Source organism: Abramis brama, assembly GCF_963993115.1.
Source record: "Abramis brama genome assembly, chromosome: 7".
NCBI classification, from domain to species: Eukaryota; Metazoa; Chordata; class Actinopteri; order Cypriniformes; family Leuciscidae; genus Abramis; species Abramis brama.
The window spans coordinates 25,578,507-25,605,280 of NC_139969.1; the positions used below are offsets into that span (position 1 = coordinate 25,578,507).

Here is a 26,774-nt window from a genome sequence, read left to right on the forward strand (position 1 = left end):
TTCTAAATGTGTTCTTTAAAAGCTGCCAGATAAAATAACCTCCATCATCCATTATATTTTTCGTCACAATAGACGTGTTCTGTCGAACTGTTAATGTTTTGTTTATTGATGGATTCATAAATTTGTCAGACCGCTTAATTTTTCATAATTTATGTTGCAGCAGCTGTGCTACAATGTACACATACATTTTTACACATTACACATAATTTTTCGCATCTAAGTTACACTAAACGCCCCATAGTGACATCCGAAACTGATTTGTGATAAATTTGCAAATAAAAGAAAGTGTATCTGGTAAGTAGAGACGTGACCGATGAGCACAACCCATAACTACTGACACATTCAGTAATGTTTTAGAATGATGGACAGAGAGACGCAAAATAACCTGTTCCCATTTGCGCGCGACACTGCAATATAGAGTGGCGCAGTTTTCGTGAAAACACGAATATTCATCTAATAAAGGGAAATGCGTCCATTTAGTAGGAGCAGTAAACATCAGATCCAGTCACTTATCTAATGTGCTAGAAAAATATGGCGATTAATGAGTGTGAAATCACTCTCTGATTGCCTCTGTATGGAGATGATGACGTAGACTGTGTGCGTCGGAGTCTCTGTTGTCCTGGTAACGCGTCAACGATATCTGGGAATGGCGAGCTTGCTGGGAGAAACTCTGTTTGAGCTCAGTGGACAAGGTCCTGCACCTATGAAGGACTATTTCCACTTTGTAATTACACCGAATGAGGTTTGTGCGAGTTTTTTTTTTATTTTATTTTTTTTATTGTTAACACCAATGCGTTATACTCTTGCAGCAGCTTTATGACCAAACGTCTGCTATTTGTTTGTTTATCTCTTCTCTTCATCTATATCCTCCTCCAAACGCAACGCCAAATTTTACACAAATGTTACCGCTGGAAACAAATTGGTTAAGAAATTAAATTAACACATTTGTGTCTTCATCAGGTCAAATGTACTGAAATGAACATTTTTATTTTATACCAAATAAAATACATATTTTACTAAATAATTTGGACTCTAAAATCAAAGACATATGTCTAACCAAGTTGTGTTCCAAATTTTAAGTTGATATAACAAAAAATGAGAACGTTTTAAAGTAGTTTCCATCATGATAGCACCATGCCCAATTTCAAATGAATTTTGAGTGTTTAATATTTTAAAGGCCTACCTAAATTATGGTGATTACTAAAATATGTGATTATAAAAAAGCGTGCCAAGTGTCCTGCTAACTTACCTGGATAGTGGACACTCACAGTTAACAAGCTAAACTAGCTCTAATGATCACACTGAAGTGTAAAAGAAAGTATAGCCTATTTAGATCAAGAACCTATTGGTTACTAACTCATTAAAGTAGCTCTGAAGAACTGTTTGCCTGATTAAAAGCCACTGTGCATCTGAAAAGAAAAAATTTGAGGTTTTTGTCTCAGTTTTACTGTAGACTATTATTTATGATAATTATGAACATCCTTCACTACAGGTTGTTTGGAGCTGGTGGAAGATTTCTTTGAGATCAGACAGCAAGAGCGCACCACCAGGACAACTGAGAGAATCCCATGAAGACTTCTTAGAAGACAGCCGTCTGCAAAGTAAGTTATTCAGCAACTTACTTTGTGCTTGCTTACTATTCCAGACATACACTTTTTTTTTACATTTCAAATAAAGTGTAAAGTCTTTTAATGTAGCCTCTTTCTCATTCAATGAACAACCTGGTCTATCTCATCCAGATCACGTTGCCATGGTGTTTGGTCCTCGCATCTTGCAGTACTCCAAAAACTTATGCCAAGGCCACTATGATTACATTGTCCGTCTCCCCAATGCTTTGCTTTTCACCATCATGGCACACCTAGACCTTGAAGACATTTCAGGTCTTTCACGCACCTGCCGTAAGTTTAAAGAGGTAAGGCCTATTGAAAACCCATTGCGTTTCAAAATGTCATAGAACCAAACCAAGTGGCTTTCATTTGAAATAAAATAGCTCAAGCACACTTGATATTTTAAACAAAATATTTCACATAAAATGTTTGTAGAATAATTCTACACGTAGAATTCACGTAAAATGTCTTAAATTAATTATACATTTTAAATTGCTGTTTGTATGTATGTTAAATGCAGTGCTGTGTAGTAACTGATTACATGTAATCTGGATTACGTAATCAGATTCCAAAAATTAAGTACTTGTAATTAAATTATATTACGTTTTAAAAAAAAATTATTCAGACTACAGTTACTTTTTTATTGATTACTTGTTATTCTAACAATGGCAGTCAGATATTCATAATTCATTGATTCTCCCTATACTACTTTTTTTTAAATCTTTTAAATGTTCCTTTCTAAAAACTCCTACTGCTTGTATACGTTCAGAAGGTCTTCCAGGTTTGTGGAATTACCCACTCTTGGAACTCTTGATTCACACATTAATTATTATTTGAATTATCGCTCAGATTCAGTGAGTTATTTAACCACGCATTAATGTCTTTGGAAGGTTTTTGTCTTTCAACAAATTCACGTTTACATTTAATTTCATCGCATGACATGCAGGCAAACAAATTAAACTATCTTTTTATCTTTTTTTAGTAGTGTTTTATTTTTTAATTATTTATTTTAATAATAAAAAATATGATTTAATTAGTTAATAGCTTTTAATTAAACACAGGATCCCCTGCAGTTCCATAATGAACCCCAGTCTGAAAAACCCTGACATAATATAATATTTAAGGCACTTCATGTTGTTGATAACAAAGAATGGAATATATTTTCTTTTTCTTTGTATTTTAATACCAATATGGTACAATATTATTCTACTCAAATCAATGTGATGAACAAGTTAGGTCAAAAGTAATCTAAAAGTAATCCAAAAGTAGTTGGATTATATTACCTTAAATATGTAATGTAATGGATTGCGTTATACAGTTTTTGTCATTTGTAATAAGTAACTGATTATAATTTGTATGTAATCTACTCAGCTCTGGTTAAATGGTTACTTTGAAGTGTATGTGCTTTCTGATTTTTTTTTCCCCTTCAGCTTTGTAACTCCGAGGAGTTCTGGGAGCAGACAGTAAGGAAGCATTGTGACACTGTGACTCCAACAGTGGAAGCTTTAGCTAAGGAGGTTGGCTGGAGGACAATTTTCTTCACTAACAAGCTGCAGCTGCAGATGCAGATAAGCCGCCGGAAGCAGAAGGAGAATCAGCCCTGTGATGATCAAAACGAGCCAAGTTTCTCTTCTGTCCCTTCTGAGTAAATGGCTTCAGGCCCTATTCAAAGTCTGATAAAGACTTTCTTTCTCAGAACACCATTTTTACTTGTTTTATGCATGGAAGTTTCACTGTTGAAAATAGTTGGCACGTTAATGTTTTTGTACGTCTGGCAGACTGTTACATTTGCTCAAATCTAAAAAGTCTAGAAGAGCCAAAGACCAGTTTTGAGACAAAAACTAAAAACAAAATTTACTTTACATTTCACAACTTGTAAGACAAAATCATAGTCACTCATTTTCTGGCATAATTATTACATTATTTTGAGTTATTTTATTTGAATACATATCCTAAGAGATTTGACCAGCATGTGACTTTTCTTTACAGACATAACTGATAAATCCCAACAGTATTTTCCTGTTCAGATGCCAATTTTTGTGAAGAGGAACGTAATGTACAAATTTTGAATGCTATTTTATTGCAAAAACTTGTTTTGTTTGTTAAAAAGACATATTGCATTTCTATAATGAAATATTTCTGGTATTTTTCCACCCTAAATCTTCATTTATTTTTATTTAGTAAAAAAACCCTGGAATAAAAATACTATTTAGCCCAGTTTCTTAAGAAAAACAAATTCCATCCCAATTATTTTCACAACTCTTGCTGCATGGATTCCTTTTACCCATAGCACTACAACCATGGTAATTCGTTAAACCTGCCAACACCAATAACATCTCAAATACTCAGTCTCAGGAGAAGTGCCAAATTATCATTTCAGATCTGGTTCATCGTTTTAAATAACGTATGTTAGAGGTAATGAGACGAGAGTTATTTATGAGCATGTGGTTAAAACCCACCTCTTGTACGCTCAGTAGATTACTGTTGCATGGCATGTGTCAAACACAGGAAAAATCTTGCATGGGGGGATGTTAGAAACCTGAGATGCGGTGACTAGAACGCTGGCTGCAGGTGAGAATCCCTCAAGCAATTTGTATCTGTGAAACAAGCTTGACAAAGACCACAGGAAAGGCCACTGAAAAGCAATTTTTAAGCGATTAAGCGAGGGAGGAGGTGATTCTGAGATTGAATGTGATTTACTTATATGTGAATCTTGAACAAGTGAAAGACGAAAAATGACCAACACCAGCGATCAAACAGGTGAGTGGATTTCTTGTTTTTTTTGTAGTCAGTAAATGTGTATTTGTCTGATTTCTGTAGTGTTTTCTTAAATACAACATGATCATCTGCTCCACTAGACCCACCAGAAAAAGCCTGTTGTATTTTATCGCTATAATGTAACTGAAACTGTTACTGTTTTTTTAAATGACTTAATATTCTCATTCTCCATTTGACAGTTTCATGTCTTTTTTTTCTTTCCCGAGGGCTCACTAGCTCCGGTCTAGCAGAAAACAATAGGCTATTGGAGACTGTTAAAGCATCTGTCCACTTTGGAGCTTTCATTGTCACTGGTCTCTTCGCCTCCCTCATTATAGCAGCGGTGCGGCACAAACAGGAGCTGCGCCAAAACCCTCGTTACGTCCTGTTGTGTCAGCACTGCGTCTGTGTGTCCGGCTTCAACATCATGGGCGCAGCCGTGCACGGTCTCCGCAGCCTGCGTTGGCCTATTTCCCGTATCATTTGTTGGATCCTCTTCGACCTGCAGGTGGTGATGGCACGAGGTTTGATGATCACCCTCACGCTGATGTCCGTCAGCACCTGTCTGTCTATTTGCATGCCACTTCATTACCCCACTCTGGTCCAGCGCTTCCACCGCTGGGTCATGCTGGTGGCTTGCATTCTTGCCTTCCTAAACCCGGTAGTCTTCACCGTCCTAGCCTGTGCGCACTCTCCGTGGGACCACGTAATTGGGCTGGATACTGAGTGCTCTACAGCTTTGGAAGGCACAGCTTGCATTGCCAGCGCTTTCGCGTTGCTGTTATTGCTGGTGCTGCTCATCATTGTAAGCTATGTGGCGATTTACCTGGAAGGCACACGTGCTGGCCACTTCACGCGATCCAACAGTAAAGGCTGCCGCACCATTCTCATCCACAGCCTGCAGATAAGCCTGCACCTCCTGCCCTCCGTCATCATCATCTCCCGGCATCAGGAGACGCTCCCTGTGGCGCTGGCCATTTTTGTCGTCTTCAGTTTTGCACAGTCACTGAGCCCTGTGGTGTTCGGCCTGCGCTGCAAAGAGCTCCACAAGGAGATGCTACATTTCATGCCTTTGTTCTGGGGAAACTGTTGTGGCTGTAGGCACATTGGCAGCATGGAGACCATCAGCACTGGGACAATGACCAGTGCAGAGACCGGAGCCAGTATTGAGACTAACACCTCCATCTGCATGGCCACCGTCACCCCATCTGCCATTATCACAGAATGTGAGGGTGAGGAAGAGAGGTCAGGCTTCATAGAGTTAACTGTGTAACAAGCTGGACAAGGGAAACAGAATCTTGACAGCGTTAAAATATAATTGGCTTTTCAAAGTCCTTGAGACAGTGGCACCTCTATTTTAAAACACAGAATAGGGAATTGATATATTCAGGTTTGTCTCTCTTTTTTGGAAGTACTCGTTTTTAAAAGTACTTAAGTTTCAAAAGTAAATGTCAATGCATTGTTTTATTATTGTTGCATTGTTGTGTGTAATACTTACAGTACCTTATGCCTTTGAATCTATGCCTGTCTACCCTCATATTAATATCAAATGTATTTCTAGAACACAGTTCCAGTAGTGGGATTGAATGTGAGATTGAAAGAGTGCACTCAATAACGTCCACAATGGTTTCGGACACCCAAATGGCTGTTCCCTCAAATAGTGCCCTATTTAAAGTTTTTTGGCTTTTAGTATGAATGTGTTAGCCTTGCTGTTATCTATAAACTAGTGTGCTCCAAAACAATGACAAAATTCGCATTTAGAAGACCAAACATCGTTGAAAATGAAAATCAGGTTGATGTCAGAATCCAACGTCAGATTGGGGTTAATCTCCAACGTTGGACAGACGTTGTATTGTGGTTGAAAATAAAAATCGCGTTGACGAACATCAGAAACCAACATCAGTCGGGCTCTGACATCAACCCGACTTTCATCGTCCGACGTCGTTTCATGTCCGACGTCGGATGTTGGTTTTCTGACGTCAATCAGACGTCGACCCGACTTTCATTTCCAACCAAAATGCAACCCCTGCAACCAAACTCACTGACGTTACTACTTTCTACTCAAGTCACACTGAGGATTAAATGATTACATTTGCATATAATTGTGTTGCACAGTTGTGTCTGAATGGGATGCTGCTAAGTATGTTTGTTTTTTTTTAAACCCTAAAAAACTGGAATTTGATTTTCTGTGTCTGTGTTCAAATAATATATAATTTTCATTAAAAATATTTTATTCTTTTGAAAGAAGTTATTCTCTGTGTAATACCAGGCCACGTTGAGTTTGGGTAACATTTATAAGACAATAAGTTACCATTGTAATATATAAACAGATATTAAGGTTAAATGTAAAAAAAATCAAAACTGTAAATAATAAACTAATAATGAATGCTGTAAAAGTAAGCTGATTAAAGCCTGATTTTAAAGTGTTGATGCATGTTTTAATTGTTTTATTTAGTGCATTCTGAAATATACACAAATGATTTAATTAGTATAAGTGAAATCTCATTTAATTTAATTATTTTGTAGTCATATGAAGTAGGCTAGCTATTCATGGCATGGTTACATTACAAAAATAGCCTGTCGGGCATGTAATTGTAATTGATGCTTTCTTTGAACATATTTATGAGAGTGGAAAAAAACTGGGAATGATTGTCTAATGGTGCCGCTTTGATCTTGAGTAATCACTTACACGGCATGTTCAGCATGGCAAGACATCACTATAATTTACTTACAAGGTAATATCACACAAAAGTAGAAATAAAATAAAAAATCAAATGAAAACATGAAAAACTTGTGGAAATGCGTCATCCCAGTCTGTGAAAAGGGTCCATAAAGACCTTCAGATAAAAGCATTCATAAAGCCTAAACAATTTGAGCCTAATTTTGATAATGGACACTGAGTAACATAGTAACAAGAACAACATTCAAGCTTGACAAGCCTGTGCATCTGCAATTCTCACCATGTCAGTATTGTGTATATTAACAAGTCTCTGGTCCTCTTTGCTTTGTCATTGAATATAAACAACACATTCAGTCAATTACTGTTCTGTTTTCTCTTTTTGTATTCCAGTTCCTGTAATGGCTGCTTTCAGACAAAGTTAAGACCCAAATCTTTACATTAAAAAAATGTTTTCAGCTTATTCGATATTGAACTTGCCCTAAAAACATTATTTAGACATGGCATATGATGTACTATTCAGTTCATTTCAACTATTCATGTATGATCCCTATTTAATATAATAGGATATGTGCTACATTTTTAATGCAAATTTACATGATCGTGACTGACATCAGGTGATTTCTATGATTTGAAATTTGGAGTTATTGAAATGTTTTATCAATATTTAGTATTTTTTTATGTAATCTCTGATCTTACCTCATTTATAAAACTTTATACCTATAAACCCTTCAACCTCTGCACAATATAAATACTGATGTCTGATTCCTGAATAATGTCGGTACAGCCACAAAGCATCTGAACAACATTTTGTAGATTTATTAATAATGTGGCCATAATAAGTCAGGCATTGTGACTTGACATAAGGCATGTGATTTGAGATCTAGTAATTTTCCAACCATCAGGTTTTGTAGGTGTTAATTATCATTATCAAATGCCATTATTATTTATGTCTCAACAGCAAAACTTGCAAAGACACCTGTAAACATTTCAGGTGTACTCAGGAGACATGTGCGTTTAATATTAATTTATATAATAGCTAACTATAAAATATTATATACAGTATATATATATATATAGTTAATAAGAAGAAGTTGTGTGCTTAGTACAGATGCTCTAAATTCTCTGTCTGTAAGTGATCCATGGTTGACTGTTGCATCTTCATAAATGGTGATCTGAGCCAGATACAAAAATAAATAAAAGCACCTGTGTTTTCTTGTCACAACACATCTGTGTGTTTTTTAAGTGTATGTGTCTATTCCTCACCAAGCCTCCCTCAATATTTAACACCAGTTGCTCTGTAGCCGTCAATAGAACTACATTAGCATTTCATGCCTCAAATGCAGTCCACCTGGGAAACGTGATAGGTGATGGGAAGTCAGTGTATGAATATAATGAATTATTTTCATAGAAATACATTAAAGCAGGTTTTTTTTGCTTCATCACTAGGAAAACCTGTGTTACTTTTTTCAAGTAATGATGAGCAATGTAATGCATTACTTTCATGTCATGTTGTAATTACCACAATTAAATAAATAAAAATGAATTGGAGTGTACAGGATTTGTTGAAACAGGAAGCTCGGGCACAGGGTGGCCAACACGGGGAGCTCTGGGACCATAGCAGGTTCAAAAGTGACAGGAAACACTTTTTGCTAGAGCCTATTGTGTGGGGATGTCAGAGGAATGTGCTGTGAAGCTCATTAAGACAGCACAACTGAGTGCAATAACATAAACATAGCAATAATTTATCAACCAAGACATTAGCAGAAAATCCTTCAAGTCCTGTAGGTTGCAAGTTGGAGCCGGCGTGGATCGAACTTGATGGTCCAGCACGTCCCACAAATTGGATTGAGATCTGGGGAATTTGGAGGCCAGGGCAACACCTAAAACTCTTCATCATGTTCCTCAAACCATTCCTGAACAATTTGTGCAAGTGTGAACAGCTGACTTCAGCTGAACAATGACACTATTTTCTTTTTAGAGCTGCTTTACAGCCGAACTGATCTGTTTGCATCATTGAATCATTGTTTTCCTGTTTATCCCTGTAAAGAGGCTTTGAAACAATCTGTATTGTATAAAGCGCTATATAAATAAAGGTGACGACTTGACTTGTGGCAGGGTGGATAATCCTGCTGAAAGAGGCCACTTCCACCAGGGAACAGCATTGTCATGAAGAGGTTTACCTGGTCGGCAACAATGTTTAGGTTGGTTGGCACTTGTCAAATTTACGTCCACATAAATGGCCGGACCCAGGGTTTCCCAGAAGAACATTGCCCAGAGCATCACACTCCCTCCACCGGCTTGTCATCGTCCCACAGTGCATCACATCCTCAGGTAAATGCCGCACACGTGCACGGCTGTCCACGTGTAAAAAAAAACGGGACTCATCGGACCAGGCGACCTTCTTCCATTGCTCCAAGGTCCATTTCCGATGCTCGCGTGCCCATTGTAGGTGTTTTTGATGGTGGACAGGGGTCATCAAAGGCACTCTGTTTGGTCTGCAACTATGCAGCCCCATATGCAGCAGAGTGCAATGCACTGTTTATTGAGATACATTCCTCCCAAAACCAGCATTAAAACTTTGTGTGACTTGTGCCACACTAGAACTTCTGTTGGCTCGGACTAGACGGGATAGCCTTCGTTGCCCTCGTGCATTGATGAGCCTTGGGCACTCAACACCCTGTCGCCGGTTTGTCCCTCCATGGACCGCTATTGGTAAATTCTCACCACTGCTGACCGGAAGCAACCCACAAGCCTTGCAGTTCAGAGATACTCTGACTCTATGGGGATATATGATGACATTGATTACGCCTGTTCAGTTCAGTTTCCGCTGGTCCCATCCAGTCTCCTGTCTCCTTTGTCACCACTGGTTCTGCCCAGTCTCCTGTCCTTTGTTGTCGCTGGTTTTGCCCAGCTCCACGTCTCCTTCCTTTTTTTTTTTTTTTAATCTTTTTATTTAGCTTTTCGTAAGCAGGGAAACATTAATAACAATCACAATATGTTCTACAATAAGTGTCAGAAACAAAACCTCCCCCCTGCCCTCATTCGTAGATGTTATAAGTCCTACACATTGTACTCCAAGAAACTAAATGAGTAGCCTATGTGACAGACATAAATATAGTTGAACATAAATAGGGTTGTTCCATAAAACAAGATTAGAATACAAGCCCGGCTTATTTTGGTAAGTCAGACTTATTGTCGGTGGATTCTGTTTCATAAAGCAAACTTAAAATAGTTCAAACTCAGTTACCCTGGCAACTTATGCTGGGAAACTAGCCTGGTCCAGGGCAGGCTAACTGTCAGGCTAAGCCTCAGCTGTTACACAGATCCTCTAACACTGACCAACATTACCACTGACACTCTCTCACCATTATTGGACTTTATTAACCACTATTAGTCCAAAAATAAATACACAGTATACAGAAAATCAACTTAAATAAGGCTACAATGATATATACTGTATATATATATATATATATATATATATATATATATATATATATATATATATATAGATAGATAGATAGATAGATAGATAGATAGATAGATAGATAGATAGATAGATAGATAGATAGGCCTAAATACAATATATATACTACAGGTTTTCTTTTTTTCCTGGCTGAATGTTTTGTGCCCAAGATTTAATTAGATTTTGATTTATGAATACATTTCTCTCTGGTTTTGTTTGGCAGCTGTAGTACATGTTTATGATTAGAAGAACATTAGAACACAATCTAAAAAAAAAGCTTTGTAAAGCAGAAGTTAAAATCACAAAATTAAAAATAAATAATTACAAAAGCACAGTATAAATTTTAACTGGTAAGATGAATCTGAGCTTAGTAATTGACAGTATATTAGCCTACATTTGATTTACCCCAATAGTCCCTTTACAGTTATTGCTATCATAAAAATACACTTGTAGGTTTAAAATTCTAAATAAGGCACATCTAATGTCCAAATAACAAATATTTTAGCATATATATATATATATATGCTAAAATATTTGTTATTTGGACATTAGATGTGCCTTATTTAGAATATTCAAAATAACTGAATATATATATATATATATATATATATATATATATATATATATATATTTATTTATTTATTATGTACTTTATTATGTCTTTCAATTCAAACACATTTAACACAATTATACAAATTGACAGTTCCTTTAAAGACATCATATTTTCCCCCAATAAATATTCCTTATTTTTCCTTCTACTTTTTTTTCTTTTGTGATAATACCCACCAACACATACATATGATTTAAGGGGGAAAAGACAAAAAACAATAAATAAATATTAAGAAAAATTTAACATTCACATATTTATATCAAACTCTTATAATGACACATAATTCCTAATAGTTATCCAAGTAATATTATTTGAATATCAAATATTCAATATTAAATAAGTAAATAAATAAAATAACAAATAACTAGAAATAAAAGTGAGGGAGGGTTATATAAAAATGTAGTTAATGTAGGCTAATATATATTCCTTTATTTTATGGAATATTCTTTGATTTTAGAGTTGCACATATCTTTTCAAAATGTATACATTTGCTCTTAATTTCATGTTATCCTCTCCATAATGTACTTTAGAAACTAAATCTACTCATTTAAAACTGGGGATTCTTGCTTTCTAAAAAATTATAAAATTTTTAAAGCATTAAAAGCTGTAATTCTCAGCATTATAAATAAGTATACATCATCTTTATTAAGTAGCATAGGTCCTATACCCAAAACTATATTTTGTATCTTTATATATTTAGTTTCTTAAAAAAAAAAAACTTCCCTGAATTAGGTTACTTCTGTTCACTAAAGTACTTCTGTTCGCTAGAAGTTCACTGCAACTTATCCAACATCCTAAAGATAAATTATTATAATTAGAAGATATTTCTAGTGTTAAAAAAATATCGCATATTCATTTTCCAAGCAAAATGTATATTTTAGTCAGAATTATTGCGCTCCTATTTGGCGCGCATGCGCGCAGCAGCGCTCGTTCAATATGAAGATTAGCAGCAAAATGGATACATTTGCATGACTTTCTAACATTTACAGATGGAGGATATAACTGTAAAATGTAAGTTTTGCACTGAGGGGAAAAAAACATGTCACAAACGCATAAAACAGCACAAAATATACGCTGTTTGATGGTGGATCGATTTGATCCACGATCGACCTCTAGGGCTGCTTAAGAAACGCGTGCACACGCAATTATCTAGACTAGATAAACCTGGATCAAATTAGTGAGATTGCGTGAACTTCAATTACCTTTTATGGAACCACTTTAGCCCCAACTTATTTGTTAGGCTCATTCAAGTCCGGTTTTGGAGTTTAATCCCCGCTTTTCTAAGCGTCTTTTATGGAACAACCCTCTGAATCGGTAAGTCACACTCTTAATAATGTTTATTTAAAGCTACGCTGTTCTTTATTACTGTGCCATGCGCGCTGAAGTTAGCCTGTGACTATGTGATCTTTAATATGTTAAATAGTAGTAGCCTAGTAGTAGTAGTAGCAATAGGCTATGCAGGCTTAAACGAGGTTATACCGATCGAACGGCAAATCTCCATCAGCTCAGCTGCGTGGCGTGTCCGTTTTTATTTCGGCTCCCATGTGAACAGGTTAGAGTTTGCACACTGCCTGCGTGAGACGCTCGAGACAGATGCAGATATAAATGTAATTAAAAAAAATATTATCGATTTTCAAAATATTGCACCTGTCAATACAAAACGAAATATTCTGTAGCCTTCTGCCGTCAATGCCGACGTTGTCTTTGCTGCTATAAGTTATATTTATGTGTCCGTTTTTATTTCGGCTCCCATGTTAACAGGTTAGAGCTTGCACACTGCCTGCGTGTCTCGCCGAAAACGCGTGCATGTTAGAAATAGAACCGACGCCTATTTTTCACGCGACATGCAAGCGTGTTGGAAGCGTTTCCAGGTAAAATAGAATAGAAAAATATGTTTAGATGTAATTTTGACACGATAAATAATAATAATAATAATATATAATATTATATAATATTATATAATTAATACATGACATTTTGATTTTTGGAGGTTTTGACAAATGCAGATATAATTGTAATTTAAAAAAATAATAATAATAATTATCGATATTCAAATATTGTCAATACAGAATTAAATTTTTCAAATTTTGTCAATACTGCTGACCAGTTGTCATTGCTGTATCAGTAGGCTATATATTTATGTTTAACATGAATTATAGGCCTCTACAACTCTCTCCCCATATTTCGACCAACTCCCGAAATAGCCCTCATTGTACGTCACCTAGCAGCAGCAGCACCGCATCAGACATGCTTCTGTGCAAAGACATAGAAAACGCCACACAGACGCCATGCTCACGCCACGCAGCCTTACTGTTCATGATCACTCTCTTCCTTCTTCCCTCTTCCTTCCATTGATGTGCATAAATTATTATAATTCAAATGAACTATTAGTTATGATAATTCAAATGAACTATTAGTTATTATAATTCAAATGAACTATTAGTTATGAACATCAGCCAAATTAATTATATTCATACCACATTTCTGCCCATATCCTGGGCATCTGATCTTTTGCAGACCACCTGATTGTGACCTACTGTTACACCACCTTTGCTGATGCTAAGATGACGAAAGATAGTCGTACCAACAGAGAGAGGATACGCAAGGCAATGCGTCATGCACGTAATGCTCAGTCAGTCGAAGCCCGAGATGCTCGGCTGGCAAGTGATGCTGCACGTCAAGAAAGGCGCCGTGAAGCTGAGGAAGAGGACGAACGCCGTGCTCGGCTGACAAGTAACGCTGCACGGCTGAAAAGGCGCCGTGGAGCTGAGGAAGAGGACGAACGCAGTGCTCGGCTGGTAAGTAACGCTGCACGTCAGGAAAGGCGCCGTGAAGCTGAGGAAGAGGACGAACGCAGTGCTCGGCTGGTAAGTAACGCTGCACGTCAGGAAAGGCGCCGTGAAGCTGAGGAAGAGGACGAACGCAGTGCTCGGCTGGCAAGTAATGCTGCACGTCAGGAAAGGCGCCGTGAAGCTGAGGAAGAGGGCGAACGCCGTGCTCGGCTGGCAAGTCAAGTCAAGTCAAGTCAAGTTTATTTATATAGCGTTTTTCACAATACAGATTGTATCAAAGCAGCTTCACAGTATTAAATTAAAATAATACATCAATGCTTGTTTCTAGTGGAAAATGACCACGTTTGGTAATGCTGATCAATAGTATTGTTGATTGATTAATTAAATTAAATATCCCCAAATATCCCCAACTGAGCAAGCCAAAGGCAACAGTGGCAAGGAACCGAAAAACTCCATCAGGTGACCTAATGGAGAAAAAAAAAACTTGGGAGAACCCAGGCTCAGTCGGGGGCCAGTTCTCCTCTGGCGTTTTTATGAACTAGAGGTCAGATTTAACTATAAGATTAAAAGTGTTATATGAATGCCTGGCTGAAGAGATGCGTCTTTAATCTAGTTTTAAACTGGGAGAGCGAGTCTGAGCAACGAACAGTGTCAGGAAGACTATTCCAGAGTTTTGGAGCTAAATGTGAAAATGCTCTCCCTCCTTTGGTGGATCTGGATATCCTAGGTATGACCAAAAGCCTCGAATTTAGTGATCTTAAAGAGCGCGATGGATTATAGGGCGATAGAAGATCCGTTAAATAGACTGGAGCTAAGCCATTTAGGGCTTTATAAGTCAGTAGCAATACCTTGTAATTAATACGGAACTTTATAGGTAACCAATGTAGTGATGATAAAATTGGTGTTATATGATCATATTTTCTTGATCTAGTAAGAACTCTAGCGGCGGCATTTTGGACCAACTGTAGCTTGTTTAATGAGGACGCAGGACAACCGGCCAACAAAGCATTACAGTAATCTAGTCTCGAGGTCATGAATGCATGAACTAATTTTTCTGCATCAGAAACTGATAGCATGTTACGTAGCTTAGCAATGTTTCTAAGGTGGAAAAAGGCTGTTCTTGTAACATATGAAATATGATTTTCAAAAGACAGGTTGCAGTCTAGTATAACACCCAGGTCTTTTACTGTAGAGTATAAAGTAACAGGACATCCTACTATGTTAAAGTTGTAGTGTGAGAGGTTTTGTGTTTTTTTGAACGGATGATTAGTACCTCTGTCTTGTCTGGATTTAATAAAAGAAAATTGCGCATCATCCAATCTTTTATATCTTTAACACACTCTGTCAATTTGGATAATTTAGCGTTTTCATCTGGCCGTGATGAAATATAGATTTGAGTGTCATCAGCATAACAATGGAAACTAATTCCATGTTTCCTTATAATATTTCCAAGTGGCAGCATATATATTGAGAATAACAGAGGGCCTAACACAGATCCCTGCGGCACTCCATAGTTTACTGGAGTTAAGTTCGATTTTTCTCCATTTAAATAGACAAAATGGTAGCGGTCAGATAAGTATGATCTGAACCAACTTAATGCTTGTCCTTGAACACCAGTATAATTTTGTAGTCGATCTAAGAGTATTGTGTGATCTATAGTATCGAACGCAGCACTAAGATCAAGTAAAACTAGTATTGAGATACAGCCTTGGTCAGATGCTAAAAGTAAATCATTTGTAATTTTAACAAGCACAGTTTCAGTGCTATGATGCGGTCTGAATCCAGACTGAAACTTTTCATAGATGTCATTTTCTTGCAAGAAAGAGCCCAGTTGAGTGGACACCACTTTTTCTAGTATTTTAGACATAAAAGGAAGATTTGAAATGGGTCTATAATTTGCTAGCTTATGCGGGTCTAATTGTGGTTTCTTAATGAGAGGTTTTATAACTGCCAGTTTAAATGTTCTTGGAACATGACCTAAAGATAAAGATGAGTTAATAATATTGAGGAGAGGCTCTCCCACTATAGGTAACACTTCTTTCAGTAGTTTAGTTGGTATAGGATCTAATAAACATGTTGTTGTTTTAGATGAAGTGATAAGTTTATTTAACTCTTTTTGTTCTATAGTTGTAAAGCACTGTAATTGTTCTTGCGTCGTGATAATTGAGGCTGAATTATAAGGCGCGATTGAGGATTGAACGTTTACAATTGTGGTTCTGATGTTTTCTATTTTCTCAGTGAAGAACTTCATGAAATCATTACTACTAAACTGTAACGGAATATTTTGTTCAGGTGACATCTGTTTATTTGTTAGTCTAGCCATGGTGGTAAATAAAAACCTAGGATTGTTTTGGTTGTTTTCTATTAGTTTGCGGAGGTGCTCAGCCCTGGCCGCTTTTAGTAACGCTGCACGTCAGGAAAGGCACCGTGAAGCTGAGGAAGAGGGCGAACGCCGTGCTCGGCTGGCAAGCGACGCTGCTCACCATGCTAACATGAGAGATAAGGAGACACCTGAGATACGAGCGGATCGCCAGATGCATGACTGTCAATGACACAACCTTCTGAGAGAGGAGGAGACCCCTCAGCAGCAAGAGGAACGATGAGCAAGGGATGCCACGTGCCATCAGAAGATGCGTCTCGCCCATCTGGAAAAGGCACGAAAAGACAATCGCAACCTTGCTCGGTATGATGATACAGACTTCTTCCAAGAGGAACTTCATGGTGATTATAGGCACATGCTGGTGGTGCCTATGTATGGAAAGAGGAGAGAAAAGGATTCTGTTGCAAGTCCGGTAGGATTAACCTTACATATAACGCCACAAATCCCAAGCCTGGCTCAATCCCACCACAGCCTCCAGATGCTATTAAGGACCTTTTCCTTGATCAAAGTTTTGTGAAGCAAGCAAAACAATGCGCTGGCAATGGCAAGTATTGGTATTAAAGAGGTAGCTATGCCTGGCTTCAACCCAGGTGTGCGTATACAAGGCAAAGTTTATCATTACATTGCCGGCCCCCTTCCTGAACAAGGTCGCACACCACTCTTTGCTCAGATCTATTTCCACGAACCTGCTCATGAGCTGGAAAACCGTCGAGCACATGCCTCAAACAGTGATCTGAATGAAGGTTTTTTTTACTGAGGACGCAAGAGGCCATTCACATGTGCAATCCATACGTGCAACAGTTTAAGTCAGCCATTGAGTATGTGACCCAAAATGACAATGCCAATGAATTGAAAATTATCCTAACAGCTCGCACACGAAGTCATGACCTTCATCGTGGCACTGTGAATCTTCCATCACTGAATAGTGACGTGGCTGTCATTGCTCCAGGAGTAACAACTACACAGCAGTTTGGGAAACTGGCTGTCACTCTTCATCTCAGAGGAGGAAGGCTTCAGACAATCGACGCCATGCATCCAGCATATGACCCATTGTCATATGTGCTTCTTCTGCCTCAGGGTTCCCAAGGATACCACACTGAGCTGGCAGGTATCACACCAACATGCTTTTACCGTTACCATCTTCAAGTGAGTGACATTGCTCAGCACTTCAATTTGCTGCTTCGTGGTGGGAGACTGACACAGCAATACGTATGTGACATGATGGCAAAAATTGAGTCACACCGCCTCAACTGGATCTGCCACAACCAGAAGTCTATCAAGGCTGAAAAGTATAAAATCATTGTTGATGCCCTGAATAGTCACTCTGAGATCATTCCTGGACGCCTAACCATCCTGCCACCCACAATTTACGGATCACCCCGATGGTACGCCAAGGAGTTCCAAGATGCCATGGCCTTGGTACGAATCAAAGGAAAACCTGACTTCTTCCTCACCTTCACTTGCAACCCGAACTGGCCTGAAATCACAGGATCACTTTTTGAGGGTCAACAGACCAATCAGAGACCAGACATCATTGCTCGAGTATTTCACATGAAGGTGGAGGCACTCCTCACAGACCTCCTCAAGCGTGACATCTTGGGACACATTGATGCATATGTGATGGTGAAGGAAACACAAAAGAGGCATCTTCCACATATACACATGCTCATGACCATGGTAGCCCGCGACAAACCCAGGACCGCCAGCGATATTGACCATGTGGTGTCTGCAGAGATTCCTGACAAAAACACAAATATGGAACTACATCGCATTGTAACATCACACATGATTCATGGTCCATGTGGACAACAGAACAGTGCCAGCCCCTGCATGGTAGACAAAAAGTGCACCAAAGACTATCCCAAACAATTGAGACAGAACACAAGCTTTTCAGACAACTCCAAATGTTGAGATTCTTCGTCTAACAGAAAACATGAGGATCACTCAAGCGGCTGGAGATCAAGAAACAGAAGCAGATTTTGCCAAATTCCTTTTGAACCTTGGTGAGGGGAAAATTCCTGTGGTTCCAGAAGAGGGTGAATTTGCAATTGAGCTCAATGAATCACTATCAATTTCTGGCGAGAAACTCGAGGACATTGTCAATTGGGTATATGATGACATGACAGTCAACATTTCCAATCCAAAGTGGCTTTGTGAACGTGTCATACTGTGCCCAACCAACTCTGAAGTTGATAAAGTGAATGAATATATGACAAAGAATTTTCCTGGAGAAGAGCATGTTTGCAACAGTGTGGACACTGCAGAATCTGAGGGTCACCATATGTACCCAACTGAGTTTCTAAATACCCTCTGCCCATCTGGTATGCCTCCCCATCGCATCACTTTAAAGGTGGGAATGGTGATCATGCTTCTTCGAAATTTCGACCAACAAAATGGACACTGCAATGGATCGAGATACATCATTGAACAAATCCTGCCTCATCTTTTGGTTGCGACTTCTGTGATCGGTGTCAATGCTGGACGCATCACCCTCATCCCATCTGACAACATATTTCCATTCACCCTGCGACGTAGGCAGTTTCCGGTGAGACCCTGCTTTGCCATGACAGTGAATAAGTCACAAGGCCAGTCTTTGCAACGTGTTGGTGTCTTCTGCACAAGAGACTTCTTCAGTCATGGTCAATTCTACGTTGCAGCCAGCAGAGTTGGCAGATCAAGCAGACTTCGTATTCTTGCTCAAGATGATGAAACAAACAAAAAGCGCCACTTTCTGAGCAATGTTGTCTATAAAGAGGTGCTGACACAATAACAACATGTAATCTTCAAGAACAGCCAGTCTGCACTAACAAAACACAAATATCCACTCTAAATAAATATATACTCCAATGCATCATTATGTCAGTATCAGTATTTGCTTTCTACCATGCACAAATAAAAATGTCACTGACCTTTTGCTGTGTAATTGTAACAATGAGCACTCAAATACTCCAAACCAACAATTACTAAAAACACACACAAAAACTGCTTTTGCACGTGTATATTATATATTATATTTCATTCTGGTGCGCTTAACGTTATCGCTACTGTGTAATAGTAGTCTATGCTATTCACCAACTAAACATATCCTATTCAATGCGTTCACAGTCTCTTTCACGGGCACCAAACCAACAATTACTAAAAACACACACAAAAACTGATTTTGCACGGGCATTTTGCACTAGTTTAAATAAACTATATATACCTACATAATTATACATCTATGTGCATTGCATACATTTACACACCCCATATACCCATACAAACACATTTATACTCATACACCTGCATGGCCACACGTACTTGCATACTCATACCATATGCATACATACTGTAACAACCCACATACCTCTATGTTCATACCTGTCAATGAAAAATGAGTTAGCTAAGTTGGTAAAAAGAATATATGAATGGGAGAAAATTGCAAATGACACTTAACTTCTGTCTCTAAGGATAATTCTTGTTCCCAGTAAATTTAACACTAACAAGAACTTAAAAAAAAAAAAAAAAAGGCGGTAACTTTATTAACCTGATTGTCGGAAACACTACAGTTCCTTGTTAAGATAACAGGCAGTAACTAAGACTAGTTGAAACACACAGAGCGCACACCTTTCCTTGACCACTAAGCCCTTAAGAAGTTATGAATCAAGATTAAGTAATTTTATTGGGTTTATTTGTGTTCACCTTGTCTAGTAATAGAGCATAAAAAAAAGAAACAGCACCTTGTTCCACTGGACTAGGATTACTTAAAGTTTCAAGAATTTGGTGTATTGATATGTTTTATGTTTTAAGCCTATGATATGTTTCCTTGTAAAATCCCTAATTTGTAAATACCGGAAAAAATCTGTAGATATAAGATCATATTTTAATTAAAGTTGAGTAAATGAACCAAATTTATTATCAATACAAGTTCCTTTTGAAATTAAACCCTTTTGCTTCCGTTGGGAGAAAACCTTGTCATGTAAGCCTGGAGTGAAGGCATGGTTTTTACAAATTGGGATGTCCAAATATATATGTGGAAGATCCAAAAATTATTTAATCCGCTTCCATATTTTAAAGGAATTATTTATTATAAAATTCTCATTATAAGACCTTGATTACATTTTTACTGGACTATTCAACAAAGCTTCTAAAAATGTCTTCCTACATGAACTGTAAATTAGCGGCCCAATAGTAACATCTGAAGTGGGGAAGACTAAATCCTCCTTTTGCTTTTGGCTTACACAGATGTCTTTTGGATATTCTGACAGCTTTATAATTCCATATAAATGAAATAATAATAGACTCTAATTTTGCAAATAGCTTGACAGGTATCAGAACTGGAATGGAAGAAAATAAATAAAAATCGAGGGAGAGTCACCATTTTGATTGCGTTGATCTTTCCTGCCATGGACATAGGTAAAGTCCTCCAAAATGTAATATTATCTTTTAGCTGATTCATTTTTATATGCCAATTTGCCTTGAGTAATGCATCTGCCCTCCTTGTAATTGTGATTCCCAAATGTTTAAATGAATTGTGAGCAATTTTAAATGGGATAGAATGTATCCGAAGTTAAAGGCATTAACTCACTTTTATCTAGCCTGGTTAAAACCAGACCATTCTCAGTAGTAACTGAGTTATGGTCTGGCAAAGCTTCATTAATAACTCATTTCCAAAGGGGCGTCACCAACGGACGTCGCTCAAATGCCTCTGGGCACAATTGGATAGACCTAAAACCAATCAGAGCGATCGTCATTGTGTAAAGCCCGCCTCAACGTTTCTGATTGGTGCCGCGATTTCGACAGATTTGAAATGGGCTTGAATGAGCTCTTTGCCAGACTACTTGCAGAGCAAATCTAAATTTGCCGGAAGTTGTCTGGGTTTTCCCAGGCTAACTTTTATCCCAATTTATTGTGAAACCTGATAATTTGTTAAACAATTCTAAAAGGTTCAAGAGAGGTGGAATGGACAATTCTGGCTTTGATATATATACAAAAGCACATCATCTGCATATAAAGATATATATTGGGGTCTATCATTAATTAAAATAGGGGCGAATTCACACGTCTCCTTCCTTGCACTCCAAGTCTCTTTGCCTCGAGTCTCATGGAAGAAGATCTGGATGAATAAAAAGAGGAGCGACAAACAGGGATGAGAGAGGACCAGGCCTGGACTTAACGTTGTGTTTTGTTTATCTGTGTGCGGCAGTCATTTGTGTGGGGCTGCCGCTTTACTTTCATTTTGTGTTTGTTAATTTTGATGATTCAATTGTTCCTATTAAATGTTCACCGTTTCCCGTCTCCGTCTTCTTATCAACAAACCACTCATGTCAGCCTGCCAGACACAAAGCTGACTGAATAGGTTAAACAACAATTTACCCATTTGTTCTTTGATTAACATATAACCTCATGACACAACAAATCTGGACCAGTCATTGTTTGCGAGTCGTACTGGTCCTGGGCTGTTGGATAACGTCCATGCACCATTGTGAACAGAAGCACCCCTAGTGAAAACACTGTTGTGGGTTTTGCATGGTATTTGCCCGTGTCATAATATTCTGGGGGGGATGTATGGTGTTGTGCCTGGAGGAAAGAAATTTTGTATGATGTTTATAAACAGAAGTATATTGACTATACCAGATGATATTTAGTGTTCTAATTAATTTAATAGCAAAGCGGTGCAAAATACATACCACAGAGGGACATATAGGCAGAATCCCTCATGAGGTCCGCACACCCAAAGTCGCTTAATTTGACCTCCAGTGTGCTCAAGTTTATGAGCAGGTTTGTCAGCTTGATGTCGCCATGAAAAACACCCCGATAACAGCAAACGCTAATGGCATAAATGACCTGCCGCATAATGTGCTGTGCTGTGTGCTCCTTGAGGACACCTCTGTTGAGTTTCAGGAATTTATGCATATCCAAGCTTGGCAAGGGGTGCTCCATGATCATGACGTAATGTTCTGGGTCGTCCTGCCAGTCCAGCACCTAAATTATATTTGGACAGCTGGGACCCCTACTGGAGATGACTGCCAAAGCAATTTATAAAGGAAGGGGTTCGGGATGAAAAGGCTAAAAGAAAATATGTTGGTTAAATTGTTGGTCAAAGGCAGTTTTCCTATTTGTTATCTATGACTAAAATGAATACAGAGTAAGATATTATAAAACTGAAAACAGTGACTAAAAAGAGAAAACAGAGAGCGCAGCCTACTTACAGTGCTGATATATTTTGTGTGTGGTGTCTTTTGGACAAATTTCACTGCCACCTGATTAACAAAACAAAGAATTAACGATTAAGATGTGCACAAGGGTGATTTCATTTCAGTCATGAATCCTGAACAGAAGTTTTGAGAGGTAGGTAGTGCAGTGTAAGTAAAAAATAAAAAAAATAAGAAAATGCCTTAAGACCATCCATGATGTGAATCCCTTTTTGCACAGTGCCAAATCAACCTTTGTTTTTTGTTTTGTTTTGTTTTTCTGTAAATGCTCTTTTTTTACAATTAACAATTCCAAACAAAACATTTTTTGTTTGGAATTGTTGCAGATTTTTTTGCATTCTTTCTTTCCTTTTTTTTTTCTTTTTCCTATTTCTTCTACATTGTGACTGCTTCCTTCTTTGTTTATATAATGTTCTCAATAATAATAATAAAAGAAATCAGCGTTTTTAAAAATTACAATTATACTCAGTTCGAGGCAAGTGAAGTGTCATCTCATTCAGGCCACAGAAAGGCAGTAATGAGCCACTGCACAAGTTTCCAACAGGAATTTGGAAATGCAAAGACTTGTAAAAGTTGTTCCATAAAAGTAATTTTCACAATTCAGGTTTTTTTTTTTTTTTTTTTTTTTTTTGTAAACAGCCGCAATCAAATAAAAAATCTAAAGGTTTTATTTTCGTTCACGTCTTTACTAAACGTGTTATCTCTCGTAATAGAGTAAAAAAAGAAAATAAGAAAGAAAAAAACTAAATTAGGCTACTCGTTTAACCAAAAGTGGCCCACTTTACCTGAATGCACCCTATATGTCGCAAATAGAGGGGAAAGACAATCCGTTTCATCCCGACTTTAACCAATTACGAAATAAATCAATTTCTGAAAAAGTAAAAGGTTCATTGACTTTATGCTGAGAGACCTTTAGCCCTGGTTGCTCCTGTACTGTTGCTCAGTTCTCTGTCCGTCTGAGAGGAAGATGTTTAGTTTATTTTCATGTGTTTCTCTGTCAAAGTTCTTGCCACCATTTTAATGTTTTTCACCAGTTCATAATGATTATGGAATAATGTCAGTTATCCACTAGAGGGCAGTGTCACTTGTGGCATGATGCTATATGACATAGGGACTGATGGTTCTGATTTGAGTTTTAGCATGAACTGTAGCCTCCTCATTTTAAACGTCCAGTAGCCAAATTTGTTGTCTGTCTGTATATTGTCACAAAAAAGTACTAATTGGTATAGTAGACATGCAGTGGACACAGTAAATGTGCTGTTCTTGATATATTTTGTCTGTTGTGGTGAAAATAAACATTTCAATATATAGCCTATGGTTAGCTATCAGATATATCAGGTATTATATGGAAATTGACACAAAAAAAAATCTGTTGTATCTTGCCGTTTGTTTGAGTGACCCGTTGATCTGCTCAGAGGCTACTTTGTGTCTGTGGGCTAAAAGCAGAAGGGGGATTGCTAGTCTATCTCTCCCTCCACCACCTCCGTAATCCTCTCTTGTAAGAGAAGGCGATCTCCAGGTGAGACAAGGCAATTCTACTGTCATGAAGGACAGAGATGACAGCTGTGTCAGATCTAAAGAGTGAATATGTGCAGAGTTATCATTTGACCATGGGTACAGATAGGCCTAGCCTACTCGTCCTTTACCTGCTTCTTCATAAACATAATTTTATGTTTGTACAGTATGCATAATATAATATGTAGGTGTACCCATACAATTGTTTTTCCTGTGGATTTCCGGACTGTAACACGACAGCCTAAAAGAAAAAGAATGTTTTATTTTCCCACACTGATTTTGAAGCCTTTTCAGCCACAAACACATCTTCGGTCCTCTTAAAGGGAAGTGTAGAACATAGTGCTCTGTAGCTTTAAATCGTCATTCAACAGGACGGAAATTAAAAATGAATATTCTGCCATCATCTGCAAAACTTGACAAAAAACCTACAATAAAATATTTTTGGGTGAACTGACCCTTTAACTGCATATACTTGGCTGATGTTCAACATGACCTAGAAAGTTTGATTGAGCAGCTTTAACGTCTCAGTGTATGTGAATGAGACCCCCTCCTCCCACTCTGTTTTAGAAGCATAAGACACTTTTGGTATGGATTAACTCATATTAGCTTAGCTTAGCTTTAGCAGACTGAATTAGCTTAAACTGATGCGCACAGCCTTAGATACTGAGATCTCTCTCAAACAGTAGGAGAATTGTGTAATTCCTGTTACAACGTACGTGGCCCCTAGAGCATACAAAATCCATGTCAAGATGGCAGAACTGTAACCAATGCGGTCCATCATGTTCCATGAGACTTGCATTTTGCTTTGCATAATATATTTATGCTTTTTGTGTATACTTTATCTTGTTTCAATCATTTTTATATTTTTTGTGATTTATTATCTATAATATTTATATTTATGATAAATTACATAAAGCAATATATATATATATATATATATATATATACATATATATATATATATATATTGCTTTATGTAATGTATGTATATATATATATATATGTATACATATATATATGTATATATGTATATATATATGTATATATATGTATATATGTATATATATATATATATATATATATATATATATATATGTATATATATATGTATATATGTATATGTATATATATATATATATATATATGTATATATATATATATATATATATATATATATATATATATATATATATGTATATATGTATATGTATATATATATATATATATATATATATATATATGTATATATATATACAGTGAGGAAAATAAGTATTTGAACACCCTGCTATTTTGCAAGTTCTCCCACTTGGAAATCATGGAGGGGTCTGAAATTGTCATCATAGGTGCATGTCCACTGTGAGAGACATAATCTAAAAAAAAAAACCCAGAAATCACAATGTATGATTTTTTAACTATTTATTTGTATGATACAGCTGCAAATAAGTATTTGAACACCTGTCTATCAGCTAGAATTCTGACCCTCAAAGACCTGTTAGTCTGCCTTTAAAATGTCCACCTCCACTCCATTTATTATCCTAAATTCGATGCACCTGTTTGAGGTCGTTAGCTGCATAAAGACACCTGTCCACCCCATACAATCAGTAAGAATCCAACTACTAACAGGGCCAAGACCAAAGAGCTGTCCAAAGACACTAGAGACAAAATTGTACACCTCCACAAGGCTGGAAAGGGCTACGGGGAAATTGCCAAGCAGCTTGGTGAAAAAAGGTCCACTGTTGGAGCAATCATTAGAAAATGGAAGAAGCTAAACATGACTGTCAGTCTCTCTCGGACTGGGGCTCCATGCAAGATCTCACCTCGTGGGGTCTCAATGATCCTAAGAAAGGTGAGAAATCAGCCCAGAACTACACGGGAGGAGCTGGTCAATGACCTGAAAAGAGCTGGGACCACCGTTTCCAAGGTTACTGTTGGTAATACACTAAGACGTCATGGTTTGAAATCATGCATGGCACGGAAGGTTCCCCTGCTTAAACCAGCACATGTCAAGGCCCGTCTTAAGTTTGCCAATGACCATTTGGATGATCCAGAGGAGTCATGGGAGAAAGTCATGTGGTCAGATGAGACCAAAATAGAACTTTTTTGGTCATAATTCCACTAAACGTGTTTGGAGGAAGAAGAATGATGAGTACCATCCCAAGAACACCATCCCTACTGTGAAGCATGGGGGTGGTAGCATCATGCTTTGGGGGTGTTTTTCTGCACATGGGACAGGGCAACTGCACTGTATTAAGGAGAGGATGACCGGGGCCATGTATTGCGAGATTTTGGGGAACAACCTCCTTCCCTCAGTTAGAGCATTGAAGATGGGTCGAGGCTGGGTCTTCCAACATGACAATGACCCGAAGCACACAGCCAGGATAACCAAGGAGTGGCTCTGTAAGAAGCATATCAAGGTTCTGGCGTGGCCTAGCCAGTCTCCAGACCTAAACCCAATAGAGAATCTTTGGAGGGAGCTCAAACTCTGTGTTTCTCAGCGACAGCCCAGAAACCTGACTGATCTAGAGAAGATCTGTGTGGAGGAGTGGGCCAAAAACTACAGGAAACGTTTGACCTCTGTAATTGCAAACAAAGGCTACTGTACCAAATATTAACATTGATTTTCTCAGGTGTTCAAATACTTATTTGCAGCTGTATCATACAAATAAATAGTTAAAAAATCATACATTGTGATTTCTGGATTTTTTTTTTTAGATTATGTCTCTCACAGTGGACATGCACCTACGATGACAATTTCAGACCCCTCCATGATTTC

At 37.7% G+C, this 26,774-nt stretch overlaps 2 protein-coding genes across 2 annotated transcripts; both read left to right on the forward strand.

The window, feature by feature from the left end:
- Positions 1-504: 504 nt before the first annotated feature.
- fbxo36b (F-box protein 36b) lies at positions 505-3,377 on the forward strand. Its single transcript, XM_084120792.1, has 4 exons — positions 505-742; positions 1,493-1,601; positions 1,740-1,912; positions 3,038-3,377. The coding sequence occupies exons 1-4, from the start codon at positions 647-649 to the stop codon at positions 3,254-3,256; spliced, it is 597 nt and encodes a 198-aa protein (XP_083976918.1). The 5' UTR covers positions 505-646; the 3' UTR covers positions 3,257-3,377.
- A 601-nt stretch (positions 3,378-3,978) lies between these two features.
- Positions 3,979-6,745, forward strand: LOC311087404 (uncharacterized protein). The gene has a single exon (XM_084120723.1). It carries the CDS (start codon positions 4,792-4,794, stop codon positions 5,635-5,637), a length of 846 nt encoding a protein of 281 aa, XP_083976849.1. The 5' UTR covers positions 3,979-4,791; the 3' UTR covers positions 5,638-6,745.
- Positions 6,746-26,774: the final 20,029 nt, after the last annotated feature.

What these genes read in the sequence shown, in the direction of transcription:
- LOC311087404 (XM_084120723.1), top strand. Translation starts at nt 4,792, where the DNA reads ATGGGCGCAGCCGTGCACGGTCTCCGCAGCCTGCGTTGGCCTATTTCC.
- fbxo36b (XM_084120792.1), top strand. Translation starts at nt 647, where the DNA reads ATGGCGAGCTTGCTGGGAGAAACTCTGTTTGAGCTCAGTGGACAAGGT. An exon ending in TTGTAATTACACCGAATGAG is followed by an intron (nt 743 to 1,492) that starts GTTTGTGCGAGT and finishes CCTTCACTACAG; the next exon opens with GTTGTTTGGAGCTGGTGGAA. An exon ending in AGAAGACAGCCGTCTGCAAA is followed by an intron (nt 1,602 to 1,739) that starts GTAAGTTATTCA and finishes TATCTCATCCAG; the next exon opens with ATCACGTTGCCATGGTGTTT.